General features: G+C 34.8%; 3 protein-coding genes across 6 annotated transcripts in view; 1 reads left to right on the top strand and 2 right to left on the bottom strand.

Moving 5' to 3' along the window:
• Positions 1 to 4,566, bottom strand: part of ush1c (Usher syndrome 1C) — a 60,582-nt gene extending 56,016 nt beyond the window's left edge. For all 3 annotated transcript variants that reach the window (XM_056452241.1, XM_056452242.1, XM_056452243.1), the window contains exon 1: positions 4,447 to 4,566. In XM_056452241.1, coding sequence (XP_056308216.1) covers positions 4,447 to 4,482 — 36 coding nt within the window. In that variant the 5' untranslated portion in view covers positions 4,483 to 4,566. The remainder of the gene's footprint in view (positions 1 to 4,446) is intronic.
• A 6,267-nt stretch (positions 4,567 to 10,833) lies between these two features.
• islr2 (immunoglobulin superfamily containing leucine-rich repeat 2) lies at positions 10,834 to 14,779 on the top strand. The gene is made up of 2 exons (XM_056452271.1): positions 10,834 to 11,054; positions 11,610 to 14,779. The coding sequence occupies exon 2, from the start codon at positions 11,619 to 11,621 to the stop codon at positions 13,758 to 13,760; it is 2,142 nt and encodes a 713-aa protein (XP_056308246.1). The 5' UTR covers positions 10,834 to 11,054; positions 11,610 to 11,618; the 3' UTR covers positions 13,761 to 14,779.
• Positions 14,780 to 15,361: 582 nt separating this feature from the next.
• stra6 (signaling receptor and transporter of retinol STRA6) overlaps positions 15,362 to 17,860 on the bottom strand; it is a 64,550-nt gene continuing 62,051 nt past the window's right edge. For both annotated transcript variants that reach the window (XM_056452376.1, XM_056452377.1), the window contains exon 18: positions 15,362 to 16,233. In XM_056452376.1, the coding sequence (XP_056308351.1) occupies positions 15,980 to 16,233 (254 nt within the window). In that variant the 3' untranslated portion in view covers positions 15,362 to 15,979. The remainder of the gene's footprint in view (positions 16,234 to 17,860) is intronic.

Raw genomic sequence — 17,860 nt, 5'->3', positions numbered from 1 at the left:
TTTCTCTACTGTTTTTAAATTTGCTATACATTTCAGGTTTGTTTAAGTTTTCCATTAATGGATTTTTTAGTTAGTTTCGTATTTAATTTGTGAAAACATTTCTACTTCGGTTTATATATTTAATTTTAGTTTTAGGCACTTAGCATCATTAACAGATGCCCAGTGTTGACCAAAGCAAAGTTTTATTGTTCACATTAATTCTTGTGCAAACTTCTAAGTGATCAAAAAAAATAAAATAGTTGTTTCATTTTACAAACACTGAATTCAAATGGCCGACGCAGTGGCACAGTAGGCAGTGCTGTCGCCTCACAGCAAGAAGGTCGCTGGTTCGAGCCTTGTCTGGGTCAGTTGCCGTTTCTGTGTGGAGTTTGCATGTACTCCCTGCATTCGCGTGGGTTTCCTCCGGGTGCTCCGGTTTCCCCCACAGTCCAAAGACATGCGGTACAGGTGAATTGGGTAGGCTAAATTGTCGGTAGTGCATGAGTGTGAATGAGTGTGTATGGATGTACACTGGAACCCAGAGATGGGTTGCAGCTGGAAGGGCATCCGCTGCATGAAACATTCCGCTGTGGCGACCCCGGATTAATAAAGCGACTAAGCCGAAAATAAAATGAATGAATTCAAATGAAAAAAGTTAGAACATTTTTATTTTCATAAAATATGTTTTTATATAAAATTCATGGCTGTAATCTGCTGTTTTTTCACTAAACAGTCGCAGGTCATATTTTCTGTCACAGAATGAGTGCTTATGAATTCTGAAAACATTTATTGATTTTTTTCTAATTATTATTTTAATTCAGTTTGCTTTTCTATGACAGTTGTTAGTTTTGTTTAGGTTTAGTTTTTCATATTTATTGTGATCCTTTTTTATTTCAGTTAACAAAAATTATTTTTGGTTTACTAAAACAACCTATGCAACCAAGTATCTGTTCTATTTTCAGTATTGGTTGACCTGTCCCTTTAAGAAAGTTAACAAACATTATAAGTAAATATTTTAATTAAATAAAATCTGTGAACACATGAATGAATGAATAATTTAAATTAGTTAAATAATTCTAATTATTTTAATCAGTAAAATATAAATACAGAACCCCAATTTTTGAATTTTGTAATAATAAATACTATCTATGTGATTGTTAGAAGAATTTAAGAAATATAAAATGTCATTCTTAAAGGGATAGTTCACCCAAAACTGATCAATCGGTCAATGTTCACTCATCCTTTACTTGTTCCAAACTGTAAAACTTTCTTTCATCAGTTGAACACAAAATAAGATATTTTGAAAAATGTTGGATATTTTTAACCGTTGACTTCCACGGTATTTGTTTTTCTTGCTATGGAAGTCAACAGTTTCAGCTTTCTTCAAAATATATTCTTTGTATTCAACAGAAGAAAGAAACTCATAAAGGTTTGGAATCACTTGAGGGAGAGTATTGTAAATAGAGAGTACATTTTTTCTTTTTGGTTCAAATTTCCCTTTAAGTAAGTAACTAAATATTATAAGTGAAAAATTAAATAAATAAAATCTGCAAACACATGAATGAATAAATAATTTAAATTAGATAAAAATTATAATGATTTGAATCAAATATATATAATCAAATATAAATCCAGAAAGCCAATTTTTAAATGTTGTATTAATATAATCTAATTGTGTGTGATTGTTCAAATAATGTATATGAAATGCCATTCTTAAAGGGATAGTTTACCAAAAACTGAAAATCCCGTCATTTTTATGTATCTTAACTTGTTCCAAACCTGTAAAACTTTCTTTCCTCAGCTGAACACAAAAGAAGACATTTTGAAAAATGTTGGATATCTGTAACCACTGACTTCCACAGTATTTGTTTTTGCTACTATTGAAGTCAATGGTTTCAGCTTTCTTCAAAATATCTAGGGCTGCAACTAACGATTATTTTATTAGTCGATTAATTTGTTGATTATTTTATCGATTAATCATATTTTTTTTAAAACATTAATTTCCAACCCTTTACTAAAAAACAGAACTAAACATTATGTTCCTCACTTCAAAACGGAACAAAAGCAGGATTCTGTAGTGATTTACCCTGCTGTTGCTCCCTTCCTCGCCATGTATCTTTCCTCTAACTCACTCTGGCATCAGTGCATAACAAAGGCAGAGTGCGTTCACTTCTCTCCATTCTCAACTAAAGTTGTTTTAATAATCAAACATCTCCTAGTCGCGTGACACAATAAATAAATTGTGAAATTTGTTGCCAACGCTTTTAGTAATCGATTTTAATCAGTTTAATCGATTGGTTGTTGTAGCCCTTTAAATATCTTTTTTTGTGTTCAACAGAAGAAAGACATTCATAAAGGTTTGGAACCACTTCAGGGAGAGTACTGTGAATATTGAGTAAATTTTTTGTATTGGTTGACCTGTCCCTTTAAGAACGTAAACAAATATTATAAGTCAACAATTCAATAAATTAGTTAAATATTTATATTCATTTCAGTCAGTAAAATGTAAATGTGAAACCATTTTTTTTAAATCTTAATAAATATTTTTATTAGTCTGTGATTGTTAGAACAATTAAGTAAGAATTATTAGCTCCCTTTGAGATTTTATTTTTAATATTTCTCAAATTATGTTTAACAGAGCAAAGACGTTTTCACAGTATGTCTGATAATATTGTTTCTTCTGGAGAAAGTCTTATTTGTTTTATTTTGGCTAGAATACAAGAAGTTATAAAAATTTTTAAAACCATTTTAAGGACAAAATTATTAACCCTTTAAGCTATATATTTTTGCAGAACAAACCCTTGTTATACAAAAACTTGCCTAATTACCATAACCTGCCTAGTTAACCAAATTAACCTTGTTAAGCCTTTAAATGTCACTTTAAGCTGTATAGAAGTGCCTTATTTATTATTTACTGTCATCATGGCAAAGATAAAATAAATCAGTTATTAGAAAGGAGTTATTAAAATTATTATGTTTAGAAATGTGCTGAAAAAATCTCTCCATTAAACAAAAATTAGGGGAAAAAATAAACAGGGGGGCTAATAATTCTGACTTCAACTGTATATAAAATGCCATTCTTAAAGGGATAGTTCAACCAAAACTGAAAATCCGGTCATTGTTTACTAATCCTTTACTTGTTGCTAACCTGTAAAGCTTACTTTTTTTTTTTTTAAGAAATCTGGAAACCTGTAATCATTGACTTCTTTTAGTGTAAGAATATCTTCTTTTAGTGTTTAACAGAATAAAGAAAGTCATAAAGGTTTGGAACCACTCGAGGTGAGAGTAAATAGTGAGTAAATTTTCATTTTCTGGGTGAACTATCCCTTTAACAAATAATTAAGTAGGAAAAAACTCATCCAAAACTACTGTAAATTAATACATCAGGTCAAATGTAATAAAACAGTCATGATGTGCTCAAAGGCTAAATAAGGTGCCATAAACATTCTGACAACCTCAAATGACAGTTTACCTTTGGACTTCAACATCACAAACCGACGCGAAAAGCAGAAGTCCATAACTGGAACCAGCTTTATTTCTTCAGGGTTTTATTAGAAGTCATTTGAATTAATGAATTTAAAGGTCACCTAACAACATAATGAATTAGCCATACACGAGAAACCAAAAATTAAATGCAAAGCTTTTAAATTGATAGTGTGGCACAGTTTTCCTCCCTCATCTACAGGCAATAAAACAGGCTGAACAATAAACACAGCAATCATTTCTGCCTGACCACACACTTCTGCCATCTAATGCTGAGGGGGAAAAACACTATGGAGTCTCCATTCATCTCACAACAGATGGTACAACTCTACAATTACACCCAGTTCACACGGGACGTCTCTGTATAGTGTTACAAAAATAAAACTAGTATAAAATGCTGGTTATACATCTATTAATAGCTATAACCTCGCATGTATGAGACAAAAACATAATAATTCTATCTGTCGTGCTGATATCTCCATAGTTTTGGCACACCGGCTAGTAGACCTGTCACCTTCTCAGCCAATCAGAAGGCACATGGCGTGTGGCGTCATAGTTCACCTTACCTTTCTACCTGTACATTTATCTACGCCTTTATTTGCACTTTTAGCCTAAATAAAACAATATCATGGGACTAAATATATAATAAAATCGGAATTGTAAGTAGCAACACACTCATTTGTAGCTATAAAGAAACATGACACTATAAAGCTGACATACTGATGCTAAGACAGGACAGGTGTAACATTATTGATCGAATAACGACAGTTTCTATGAAAATAAACCTTTACTTATTAACCTAGAGAACAATGAACATTTCCTTGTCATAAGCAGTACATTAATCGAAACTACTGTAAGAAAAGTAAGAAGAAAAACGCGATCTCTTCATCCATTCCTGAGCAAAGACTACGAAGCTAAACCAATGATAGCATAATGATAATTAAACACACATATTAAAGTGATAACAACGATTTAAATGCCAACCTTATGCCGAAATTCCCTGGCCACTTTTCTTTCCATGGTGAACAGGCGGTGTTTTCAGTGTGTTGGTCGTCGTGTTGAGTGTCTGCCCGTCCTGTCAGTCAACTGTGGCGGATGGTGGAGTATCAGCGCCGGTCAGAGGTCGCTGACTCATGCTGTCATTTTTACAGCCTTTTACTAAGTTGTTACCAGAAGACTATATAACATTTACCCTTTCATGGATAAATTGTGAAAAATGTATATTGTCCAGTCCACTGAAAAAAAGATTAATAGGATTTACATTTTTTTAAATGGTAAGTAGTTGCAAACAATTTACATGGGCTGAATTTAAATAAACAAATTAAGTTGAACATTACTAAATTTAATTACTTTGTTTAAATTCAGTGTCCTTTAATATGATTCCATACGGTAAATATATATATCCAGGTCAAAATATATTTTAAATGTGAAATATGTGTTGTGTCTGTGAAGTTTGTAATTATAAATTTTAATCTTATAAACCTTACAGTATAAAGTGTATGGAGATCAGAGTACGTACTATTTAAAATGTATGTTATTAACTACAATAATATTCATTCATTTATTCATTCATTTTCTTTTCGGCTTAGTCCCTTTATTAATCCGGGGTCGCCACAGCGGAATGAACTGCTCACAACAACAACAACAACAATAATAATAATATAGTCATGGTTTGCTTTCACTCACTCTCACTCTCATCTCTCCGTGTGTGTCCTGCATACATGTATACATAATAATAATAATAATAATAATAAAAATAATAACAGTAACACACACACACACACACACACACACACCAATATATATACAGTTGAAATCCAAATTATTAGCCCCCCTTTGAATTTTTTTTTTCTTTTTAAAATATTTCCCAAACAGAGCAGGGCATTTTCACAGTATGTCTGATAATATTTTTTCTTCTGGAGAAAGTCTTATCGGTTTTTATTTCAGTTAGAATAAAAGCAGTTTTTTACAAAATTATTAGCCCCTTTAAGCTAGATTTTTTTTTTCCGATACTCTACAGAACAAACCATCATTATACAATAACTTGCCTAATTACCCTAACCTGCCTAGTTAACCTAATTAACCTAGCTAAGCATTTAAGCTGTATAGAAGTGTCTTGAAAAATATGTAGTCAAATATTATCTACTGTCATCATGGCAAAGATAAAATAAATCAGTTATTAGAAATGAGTTATTAAAACTATCATTTTTAGAAATGTGCTGAAAAAAATCTTCTCTCCGTTAAACAGAAATTGGGGGGAAAAAAACAGGGGGCTAATAAGTTGGCGGGGTGGGGGGCTAATAATTCTGACTTCAACTGTATATACATTCATTTTCATTTGGCTTTGTCCCTTAGTCACTTTTATTCTGGGTAACCATTGGTTTCTTGTGGTGATTCTATTTTGTCACTGGTTTTACTGTGTTTTTTTATGTCACATTAATTAAATGTGTCAAGATCACCGATCTACACGTGATCTAATAAATTAATTTAATAACTTAAATATTTATATCTAATACAAATTATATATAAATATATATGTAAATGTGTTTTGTTTTAAATGTTTATTTTTTTATGTATACACATTATTTAAGCACAGTGAGTACACATACATTTTTTAAAACTTTTCATTTGGATTTGGTTTGACAGCACTAATATATACATATAAAACCAGTCAAAGTTTGCAGTCAGTAGGATTTTTAAATGTTTTAAAAAATATTTAGGCTGCTTGTATTCATTCATTTTCTCTTCGGCTTAGTCCCTTTATTAATCCAGGGTCGCCACAGTGGAATGAACCACCAACTTATCCAGCACATGTTTTACGCAGCGAATGCCCTTCCAGCTGCAAACCATCTCTGGGTAACATCCATACACACTCACCCACTATGGACAATTTAGCCTACCCAATTCACCTGTACCACATGTCTTTGGACTGTGGAGGAAACCGGTGCACCCGGAGGAAACCCACGCGAACACAGGGTGAACATGCAAACTCCACACAGAAGCGCCAACTGACCCAGCCGAGGCTCGAACCAGTGACCTTCTTGCTGTGAGGCGACAGCCCAGGCTACATTTATTTATTTAAAAATACAGTACAAATTGTAAAATTGTGAAACGATATTGCACTATAAAATAACTGTTAGCAAGTAGTTTATAATTTAATTTAATATTTTTTTACATTTAACAAATGCCACCTTAGGGACAACATGGTGGCTCAGTGGTTAGCACTGTCACCACACAGCAAGAAGGTCACTTGTTCAAGTCACGACTGGGTCAGTTGGCATTTCTGTGTGGAGTTTGTATGTTCTCCTTGTGTTCGCATGGGTTTCCTCCGGGTGCTTTGGTTTCCCCCACAGTCCAAAGACATGCACTATAGCTGAGTTAAATAAACTAAATTGGCCTTAGTGTATGTGTGTGAACGAGTGTGTATGGATGTTTCCCAGTTCTGGGTTGCAGCTGGAGGGGCATCTGCTGTGTAAAACATATGCTGGATAGGTTGGCGGTTCATTACGCTGTGGCGACCCCTGATGAATAAAGGGACTAAGCTAAAGGAAAATGAAATGCTGCTTTGATGAACAGAATTAAAAAAACTGCCCCAAACTTTTGACCGGTAGAATATATATATATATATATATATATATATATATATATATATATATATATATATATATATATATATATATATATGTGTGTGTGTGCGTGTGTGTGTGTGTGCGTGTGTGTGTGTGTGTGTGTGTGTGTGTGTGTGTGTGTGTGTGTGTGTGTGTGTGTGTGTGTGTGTAGGGCACTGTTTTGTCCACAAGATGTCGCTATGACACCGTTGTATTTTGTTTCTAGCGAAACTACAGTTTGAGCCTCTTTAGGTTTTAATCCTCTGTTGTTAATGCTCAAAAGTTCTAAAATAAAAGTACTAAATTGCTAAAGACCGCGGTACCGCTAGCGGGATACAGCTCATGCAAAGCCGTTGTGTTATAATTTAAGCTATAAATGGTAATGTATTAACTATCCACCACCAACAAGTAGGATAATATGCAAAGAGGTGCTATTCAAAAAAATTGTTTATATTAGTTATTAAAAAATACTAATGTCCATGTTGGCTCTGGTGCATTAAATAAAAATTAATAATAATATGAAGATTTTTTAAATCACAAAATATAGAAAATAGTATGGAATGTTGGTATTTTTTCAAGGTATCCTCTCGAAGTTGAAAATTACAGCATCGTGACAACACTAGTTACAGTTATTGTAAACATTAATAAAAGCAATATGGGTGGTTCTATCGCAGGTATATTTAACATTTAAAAAAGTTAAAGAATAAAACTCTTAAAATCAGCAATTATTTCCAGTCTCTTATTGAAAGCTTTGGGCAAACATAAACAATTAAATGTTTTTGCTTTTAGGTATTAAAATGTTTTTATATTGTTTGTCAAGTCTGTTATGGATGAAAATCTGTAGAAATAACAATAAATCATAGTAAGAAAAGTCATTATTGGTAGTTACTAAATTGTAACTGAATTGACAGTAACAATTTACAATTTTACAACTTTTTAGCCAAACTCTCCACTTGCTATAAATGCTAAGATCACATGACACTAATGAAATCATGATTAAAATATTTTTTTAATTGTCGAATGTGTGATTAATGAAATATTCAGTTTTCCTTTTTAAATTGTAGTAACAGTATTGGCAGTTTACAAAAAAATATACACATAAATTCAGATTTTGGTGATTTTTTTTTTTAATCTAAATAAAATATTTTGATTGCACAATGATACCTGGTGAGCTAATTCCGACATCAATAAATCATGATTTTTTTATTTGTAATTTAGGAGCCTTTTACAGAGAATATTGTATTGTTATGACATGTAATATCTTGTGATCTGTGAAAATGATGAACACATTTTCTAAATAATCAAAAATGTAACTTTTTTTTTTTAAAAGCTGAAAAAAGTATGGCTTTTGACACTGTACCTGCAACTATAGAATCACCCATAGTTCATGAACAGCAACATGTTTTTCTGGCTAAAATGCAGTTTTCTCGCAAAACTTGGCAAACATATCTCTCTAACATACATTCTCAAGCAAGCACTATAAATATGAGATAAATATGGTCTGCTGTACAAATAATATTTGTAAAATAAAAGTTAGTTTGCTTTTATTAAATTGTCAGAGTACATTTAAAATGATAAATACATTGCTTTTAAAATGCTGTCAATTATTTTATTAACTTTAAAATAATTGTTTTCTTGTATGTATACTGTATATAGCCCCCCTGTTTATTTTTTCCCAACTTTTGTTTAATGAAGATTTTTTCAGCACATTTCTAAACATAATAGTTTTAATATCTCATTTCTAATAACTGATTTATTTTATCTTTGCCATGATGACAGTAGATAATATTTTACTAGATATTTTTCAAGACACTTCTATACAGCTTAAAATGACATTTAAAGGCTTAACTAGGTTAATTAGGTTAACCAGGCAGGTTAGAGTAATTAGGCAAGTTATTGTATAATGATGGTTTGTTCTGTTACAGAACTTCTATAGACTATAAAAAAATAGCTAATTAAATAATAATATTGACCTTAAAATGGTTCATAAAAAATTAAAAACTGCTTTTATTGTAGCCAAAATAAAATATATAAGATTTTCTCCAGAAGAAAAAATATTATGAGACATACTGTGAAAATTTCTTTGCTCTGTTAAACATAATTTGGCAAATATAAAAAAAAAAAATAAAAATAAAAAAATTCAAAAGAGGGGCTAATAATTCTGACTTCACACAATTCACACATACAATATATACTTTTTTTTGGTCCACCGGGAATGTCACTTGGTCGACCCCTAAATATATTTATATACATTTAATTTATAATATATATAATGTATTTATATGTAATTTGCTAATCATGTACCCTCTCCTCTGTGTTTTTTTTTTGTCATTTATTCCATTCTTGTTAAGAAATGTAAAGTGATTTTGTTGTATAAGAAAACTGTACATGCTGGCTCCTGTTAATAAAAAAATTAAAATGAATAAAAAATAAGGCGCGTTTATAGTTAAATGTTGCTAGGCGACACCTGGTAGAAACCTGAAACCTCTGCCGTTTCTCATTGTTCGATTTTGCGTTCTTGTTTGGAAGTTCAGACGTGCCAAATTCGAAATAGCGCGTAGTTCTTAATGGAACGGCGGTGCACTTTATAACGTTTCTGTGTCACTCACTCAGGCTACATCTCACTTTGTAACAATAAAATGTTATTAATCGCGGCCTTTAATAGCCTAATTTTGATTTTAGGATGTTAAAACAAGTCACCAAAAAACGCGACTATGACTTTCTCATTCGTTTTAATTAAAAAAGTATGAATTATGAAATATAAAAATATGAATTATGTCGTTTGAACAAGAGCAAATGCATAATACCCTTCACGTAAAACAGGCTACTAAAACAGACCTGTCTTTTTGAATGTTTATTGGTTGGCCGGAAATATCTTGGAAGTTTGTTCACCCAGATTATGACTCTTGCCATTTATCCCCGATTTACGCACATGACCGCGGGACACAGTGATGAAATCACGTGATATTTGACAACTTCGTAAAAGTTTGCATGCCGAATGTGCGGTTATAGCATGGAAAGCAAATGTTGTCGGTTTTGAGAAAATAGCTTTGTTAGTTCAGTCCCCGCTCCACCCTAAAATGACCACTAGATGGCAGCAAATAAAAGGCTTCGGTGATCCCAATCGCAATCCGTGTGAGGTCTGTTTAGCCAAGTTCATTTACATTACCTCTCCATTTCGAGGCGTTTTGTAAGGGTGAGGTTTTCCTGACAAGATCTTGCAACAAATGAAGCAACTTTCACTGAAAAGCAAATGTTTTCATCCGTTCTGCACCTCAGCTCACTTGTTTTGATGGTCATTGACTCATTCAGAACAGAAAACATGATTTTAATGTCACTTTAGTAAATGTTGAGGTTGTAGAAATGATGCTGGTAATATACATAGGCTACAGTGGTAGTAGTAGTAAACAATTGTAAATAGATGTTTTCCCTATAGATTTAGAATCGTTTTAAATATAGTGTTTCCGTTCATCTGTTTTATATACATTTATGTTTTTATAAAAACATATATTTTGTGATTGTTTTACGCACTTTACAAGATTATTTATAGTGTCGAAACTTCATTAAGGCAAATCCTTTCGAAAAGACAAAGGGCACAGGTCATGTGATATAAATGATCTACTGTATCTAAATTATGAATAACCTTCATCTCGACAGCGAAGTCCCCGTGGCTTCAATGCGGAATTGAAGGGAGAGGCTGCGCGTTCACAATCCCTCCCCTATCACTGTGACGGCGGGAGCGCGCAATGAATTCTGTCCAAACTCGAGCGCGAGGAGAAAACAGCCTCTGGACTGCTCAGCATCACACGGACACTAAAATGTATCATCTTCCATCTGCTAACCAAAACAGCAGAGATTTCCAGCGGGATATAAATGGCTACATGATGTTTTGGGGGAAATTTGACGTCTGATTTTTAAATATTATATTTCATCAAGTGTCGTGCTGACTGAAATCTGCGCGAGTGTTAGGAAAATCTTTCACAGGTAAGCTTAAGTTTTAAAGTGTGCAACAATTTCGCCTGAATGTAGGTGTAATTGCGAATAAACTGTAAAAGTGTGGTTTTATCTAAAACTGTAATATTAATAATATTTATTAATTTAATAATAAGAATGACCCGATCGTTTGTTGGCTATGTTTGGGATACAGTCGCTGCAAATCACGAGAAGTTTGAGAAATTCACAACCCCAAGTTTTAACAGAAAGTGAAACGCGATTCAGAACGCTGGACAGCGACTGAGGTACAAATGGTGCGTTCTCGGGTCTTTTTTCACAGCCAGACGCTCAAGGATGCCTCGAGATTCCTGGTGTCTTCTTTGTTTCCTCTAAATCATTTCAATATGTCAACAAGAAACAGTTTTACAAAACAAAAGCATGATAAATAACAGAAAAATGCATTGTTTTTTAAATTACTTTTCGATATAAATGTGTCAATCTACAAAGGAAACAGTTTGCACATTCACTTTAAAAAGACTCTTCTCATACATATTTAATAGTTCAGAAATCATTTGTACTAATCCCACCTTCATGTGTCCTTCACAGGAGCTGAAAATGGCAACCAAATACCTGATGCTTATTGCCCTGGGGACTGCATTGATTGGCAATGCGCACTGTTGCCCCAAGCAGTGTGCCTGCTCTGATAAATACAACCACCAGTTCGTAGACTGTGCCTACAAAGACCTTGTGGAAGTACCTGTGGGTTTGCCGTCCAATGCGAGCACCCTGAGTCTTTCAGCGAACAAGATTAAAGTGCTGAAATCCAAAACCTTTTTAAACGTGACCCAGGTGACCTCTCTTTGGCTGGCTCACAATGAAATCATCACAGTTGAGAGGGACACATTGGCTCCGTTGATTCAGCTGAAAAATTTGGATATTAGCAACAACAAAATTGTGCATTTTCCATGGGAGGACTTGGCCAATCTTGGGGCTCTGCAGTTGTTAAAGATGAACAACAATGAGATGGTCAGCATCCCCAAGAATGCTTTTTCAAACTTGAAAGACCTGCGTTCAATCCGTATTAACAATAACAAGTTTACCACTATTGTGCAAGGAACATTTGATTCTTTGGCTGCCCTGTCCCATCTGCAAATCTTCAACAACCCCTTCATCTGCTCCTGCAACCTTGAGTGGCTAAGAGACTGGATCCTCAAATCCTCAATCTCCATTCCTGATCAAAACAACATCGCTTGCGATGCCCCATCCCACCTCAAAGGTTCTCAGGTCACTAGCATGCCCAAATTGGATTGCAAGGCCCCATCTGTATCCATTACATATCAGCCAAACATAGAAAAGACTGAACTCTATGAGGGATATATGGTTATGCTATACTGCGAAACAAAAGGAACACCCAAACCTGAGGTCACATGGGAGATATTTGCTGGAAACCAACTAATTACATTCCCATTGCCTGCTATTGTTGAAAAAACTGACATCCCGATTAATGGCCCACCGACAAACACCAGGTTCCTTGTGTTTCAAAATGGCACCTTGATCGTTCCACGCATGAGCAAGAAAGAAGAGGGAAACTATACCTGTTCTGCTGTTAATGACATGGGAAAAGCTGAGAGCTCAGTTAGACTTGTTGTCGCAGGCACTAAAAAGCACGCCACCAATTCTATGCTGGACACAAAATCACCAGGGCTTTTACCAGAAGACAAACTCGGTTCGAAAGGCTCCAAAAACAGTGTGATTAGCATGAGGCCCAAATTTGAAGAGAAGACTAAAAGTCTTCCCACCGGGACATCTGTAATTACGGTGGATAAAGAGCAAGTAGATGAAGGGACTGATAATTTGCCATTTGCTGGAAAATGCGGAATAAATGACGGCACACAGTACATTTCTAACCATGCTTTCAACCTCAGCTTGGATGAACTTAAACAGTATACATTTGATTTCGGGGTTATCGCTCTGGAAGTTTCAGAGACTGAGGCTAAAGTTCAGCTGAACCCTATGCAGATGGCCAATGCAAAGTCAAACATTCACCTCAGTCAACAACAACAAGACCTCCAAACTGTGAATAAGGAGCCTTTTAGTCTTTTCCAAACGTCCTCCAAAAAGTCACCACTAGACTTGTTGTACCTTTGTGTCAGTACTGGCAATGGACATTCAGTGGTGCAGTGGTCCAAGATAGAGGAGGGCATCAACGCCTATCGCTTCCAGCACCTCAAGCCAGGCACCAATTACACCCTCTGTCTCACCTACGGAGGCCAAGACTGCCAAGTCCAAGTAGTCTTCACAACCCGAAAGAAAATCCCATCTTTGCTAATTATTGTGGTCGTTAGCATCTTTCTGCTAGCGTTGGCAACCGTACCCCTACTGGGTGCCACCTGCTGTCATTTGCTCTACAAGTATCAAGGCAAGACCTACAAGCTGATTATGAAAACGCAAAACCCAGATCAGATGGAAAAGAACATAGCCACAGATTTTGACCCCAGGGCGTCATTTGTGGGATCCGAGAAGAATTTTAACCCCAGTGAGCTGGGAGAGGGAGAAGGCGAAGCTGATGGTGAGGAGGGAGACGGAGAAGGAGAGGACATCGAGGGCAGTGTGGTGACCGAGTCCATTCCCGAGTCACAGTCCAAAACACAGGAGGAGTTTGAAGTCGGCTCCGAGTACAGCGACCGGTTACCGCTTGGAGCTGAAGCAGTAAACATATCAGCGGAGATCAACGGTAATTACAAACAACCTCGCTGAGATGTTTACCTACTCTGAAACACGTAAAAATGATTCGTCATCTTACAAAATACACACTCTTAAAAATAAAGGTAACAAAAAAAGTTTTCTTTTTTCACAGTGATAATGCCATAGAAGAAACTTTTTTTGGTTTCCTCAAATAACCTTTTTTTATAGTCTGAAGAACATTTACATAATCCGACCAACATTTTAAACCTTTCAATGTTTGATAGATGTTAAAGTTCTCAATGGAACCATCGATGCCGACAAACAACCTTTATTTTTAAGAGTGCAGACCCGCGCTGACAAACGCGCGCTCGTTTTTACCTCAGCAAGTTAGCAAAGTGCAAAATGATGAGTGTTCAGTACAAATAGATTTATCAAGTGGACTGGACATAAAATGGGTGAATCTATCTTCATAAAACCTCACAAAACAATTCACCTTAAGTCTCGTCACTTTGGCACAATCCATACACGTAGCATCCATTTTAAGTCATCGAGGTGCTGAAAGTACTGTATAGTGGACATCGAGCGCTTCTGAGGGGAAAAAATACCTGTACTCTTTTCACAGCATGTGATGTAAATGTCTGGAAAACGAACCAGGTCACCTTGAAAACATACGTTTGTTAAGTGTATCATGTGGGTTTCTCCCCCAAAATATGTGATTTTTAATCTCCGCGAACGGGTGCTTTGACGATATCTCTAGCCTTTACGGATTACAATGTGTCCTCTCTTCTTTCTGAGATAGCCTACTTGTTCGTGGCATGTCACACAAAAGTATTTTCAAGTGTGTTTTATTAGGGTACTATAGATTGTAGATATTCAGTGTCGATTTGTGATGTAAGCCAAGTCATCTGAGAAGATGTTCTCTCTCTTTTTTTATGAATATAAATGGTCCGTTTTTACCATCGAGTGTCCAGTAAATTGACGCATATAGTGGCTTGTTTCGTGTCCAGCTGTCCAATGATGTTGTAAAAAATGCTCAGACCTTTTAAAGATTTTTGATATGATTTTATGTACGTGACCTTAATAAAACATTGAACAAATGTAGCCTGCTGGGCTTTTTTTGCTTACACGAAAAAGTGTTTTTTGCGGATAATCTCTCAACTGTTTGTAAAATCAATTTTAAGTTAGTCTGAATACTTAAGGAAACCTTTTTTGCCTTCTTTTTAATTTGATGAATCAAAGATGCACTGCAATGTACAATCTATTTGATGTATTTCATAACACTGATGTTTAAAAATGAATAGCCTGAATATGTAGGATATTTAATATATTATTTTTATATATTATTTTCATACGAGTTCTTTCGGTCATGGATTTGTGCGATAAAACTGTTAGAACAAAGGAATGATGCGATTGCGGAGCAGAGGCGCGCTTTTCTTAACACCTATAACTCAGTATCTTATTCATAAATGATAACATTTAAATAGTCCCAATAATATTAAAGATCATACATTTCAATGTTAAAATAATTAATTTTTAGTTTTGTTTTAGTCGCAGCACTTAAAAATGCCTACTGAAGTAATTCTAATAGTTTTCATTTGACTTGAATATAATTTAAATTAAGCTTTTAACGCAGTACGTGCATGAAAAGCAATTCAACACACTTGTTTGTTAGTTTAAATATTTATTTCGTTTCAATCACATGCCATAGGTAGCGCAGAACAAGACATATTAGACGGAAATATCACAATTACGTGTCAAATGTAACAGTGAGACATATTGTGTTTATATTTTGCAATAGAATTACAGTAGATGTTGTCTTTAAACACCGATCAACCCATAATGACCATCACTGGTTTCATGTTAGTTTACTGCAAATATTTTTTTGGTAAAAGACTGAAAAATAAAGGAGTGGAAATGAATAATTCATCAATTTGCAAAAGACCTGTACATTCATAAATAGTCACACATACTAACCTCGCATCAAGCGGTCAGATGGGAGTTCAGTGCCACAACTAAATTTCCTGTTACGCTAAATCCAAGACGGAAAAAGAGACACATTCACACAACATCCATCCATCACATCCATCCACACACACATGTGCAAAGGATCCGTTAACTACAACTGCATGACGTTTTTTTTTTTTTCCTGAGGCACTGAGCTGGAAGTGCACTTAGCTAAAACACATGTGCTACACCAAACCAAATAATACTATCATCAATATCTGGCCAGCAGCTGGTAAGAAGTTGGGCGTGGGTGGGCATGGAGGACCGATCTCCTTCATCCGTGGTCTTCAGTTGCTGGCGGCGGCGCTTTCAGCCTCTTTGCTTGGCTCCTTGACGCTGCCTTCCTTTTTGCTGCCCTCCTTCGAAGTCCGACTGAGGGCTCCGTTGATGAAGCTTTCAGAACTCTGGCATTGGAAATGCTTTCTGGATCCCACCAAGGACGGGTTGTTGACCAGCGTGTAGAGGAGCTGCCAGTGCGCTCGTGCCCGCTTGGCGTTAGATACTTTGTTCTGCTTTTTCTCCTGCTGGACCAGTTGGATACCTTTAATGTTGAACGAGAGCTCAAGTCAACAAATTGAACGCATTTAACTCGCAAATTAAATTAAATTATATCCGGAAAAAAATAAGAAAATCTGGATTTACAATGTGTTTGAGTAAAAAGTAAAGAACAATTAAAAGATTCAAAGTGTTTATTGTCATATACAATAAAAGTCTTACTTTGCTGTCAACACTGAATACCAATAAAGTTTAATGTATATCAAAAATACATACTTATTTAACAAAACAGGTATGCGAAAAGATATACACAAGTATAAACTATGAAATAGATAAATAAACAAATAATAGTAATAATAATAATAATAATAATAATAATAATAATGATAATAATAATAATAATAATAATAATAATAATAATAAAGGTTTCTGTAGACATAAATGTGTAAATGTAAAAAAAGTAAAGAGTAACTGACGACATTTCATCTAAAATGTAATTATTATTTATCATTCAGAGGAATTTTTTTGGCATTAAATAATAAAGAGGGCATGTTTTAGTCATTTTAGAATGACTTAATCATAAATAAAAATGTGTTATAAAGAAATAGTTCACCAAAAAGGAAAATGATCCCATAATTTGCTCACCCTTAAGACAAAATTGACTATTTTTCTGTCTGACAAACACATTCGGAGTCGTTTTAAATTGTCTACTAGCTCTTCCATGCTGTATAATGGTATTGGATAGAGACTTTTATCTTGAAGTTTCCAAAAGCACATAAATCTGCCATCAAACTAACCCATATGTAGCCAGGGGTTTAACTCATGTCTTATAAAATGTTCCCATTTTTACATTCTTAATTGTCTCCCCCACCACACCACACAACAACTTCAAAACAATATGCAGAAACAATCTTACAATCACTCCATCTCTCCTAAAAAAGAGCATTTATAAAGTGTGCTTCACACAGGTGAGTGGGGTTTACAAACCCCCTGTAGAAACACTCTTCTCTTAAAAAAACCAAACACTTCCTCCAACTTACGTTAGCACTTAATTGCTGGATGCCTTCTCAATTGTAAGTCACGAAATGACTAAATGTAAATGATAAACTTTAATTACTGACTTCCCGCGATGGCCCAAGTGGACGTTATATTTGGCTGACGTACACAAGGTATGACGCAAGTACACCACATTTTAAGAGTAACATACTGTACAATTGTCATCTTCTGTTGTAAACAAACTGTGGTAAATAGTTCCTGCGAGACACATTTATTCACTGAGCTTTGAATGCAGCTTATGTTTGCGTCATATGTTGGAAACGTTAATTGCCCATAATGTGCATTCGGTTGTCACCGGAAGTCAATGATTGGAGTTTCTGTTACAAAAACACAAGGATCTGCTTCATAAGACATGTGTATTCACGTATTTGTCAGTTTAGTGGCGAATTTGTACGAGTTCAGTCGTACGAAATTGTACAATTTTAAAAAGGAGGCGTGGCACCTGACCCCACCCCTAAACCCAACCATCATTAGGGGGTGAGCAAATCATACTGAAATGTTCAAATTAGATCATACGAATTCATACGAATTAGCCACTAAATGAAAAAGTTACGAATTGCTGTGAGATTGTGTTGGTTAACCCACTAGTTTGTCAACAAATTTATGCATGCTTCAAA

The sequence above is a fragment of the Danio aesculapii genome, chromosome 25 (genome assembly GCF_903798145.1).
Source record: "Danio aesculapii chromosome 25, fDanAes4.1, whole genome shotgun sequence".
Taxonomy (NCBI): domain Eukaryota; kingdom Metazoa; phylum Chordata; class Actinopteri; order Cypriniformes; family Danionidae; genus Danio; species Danio aesculapii.
Note: the sequence above shows the minus strand (reverse complement) of the source record. Positions and strands in the feature narration are given on the sequence as shown.

Coding starts and splice junctions, on each gene's coding strand:
- islr2 (XM_056452271.1), top strand. CDS start 11,619: ATGGCAACCAAATACCTGATGCTTATTGCCCTGGGGACTGCATTGATT.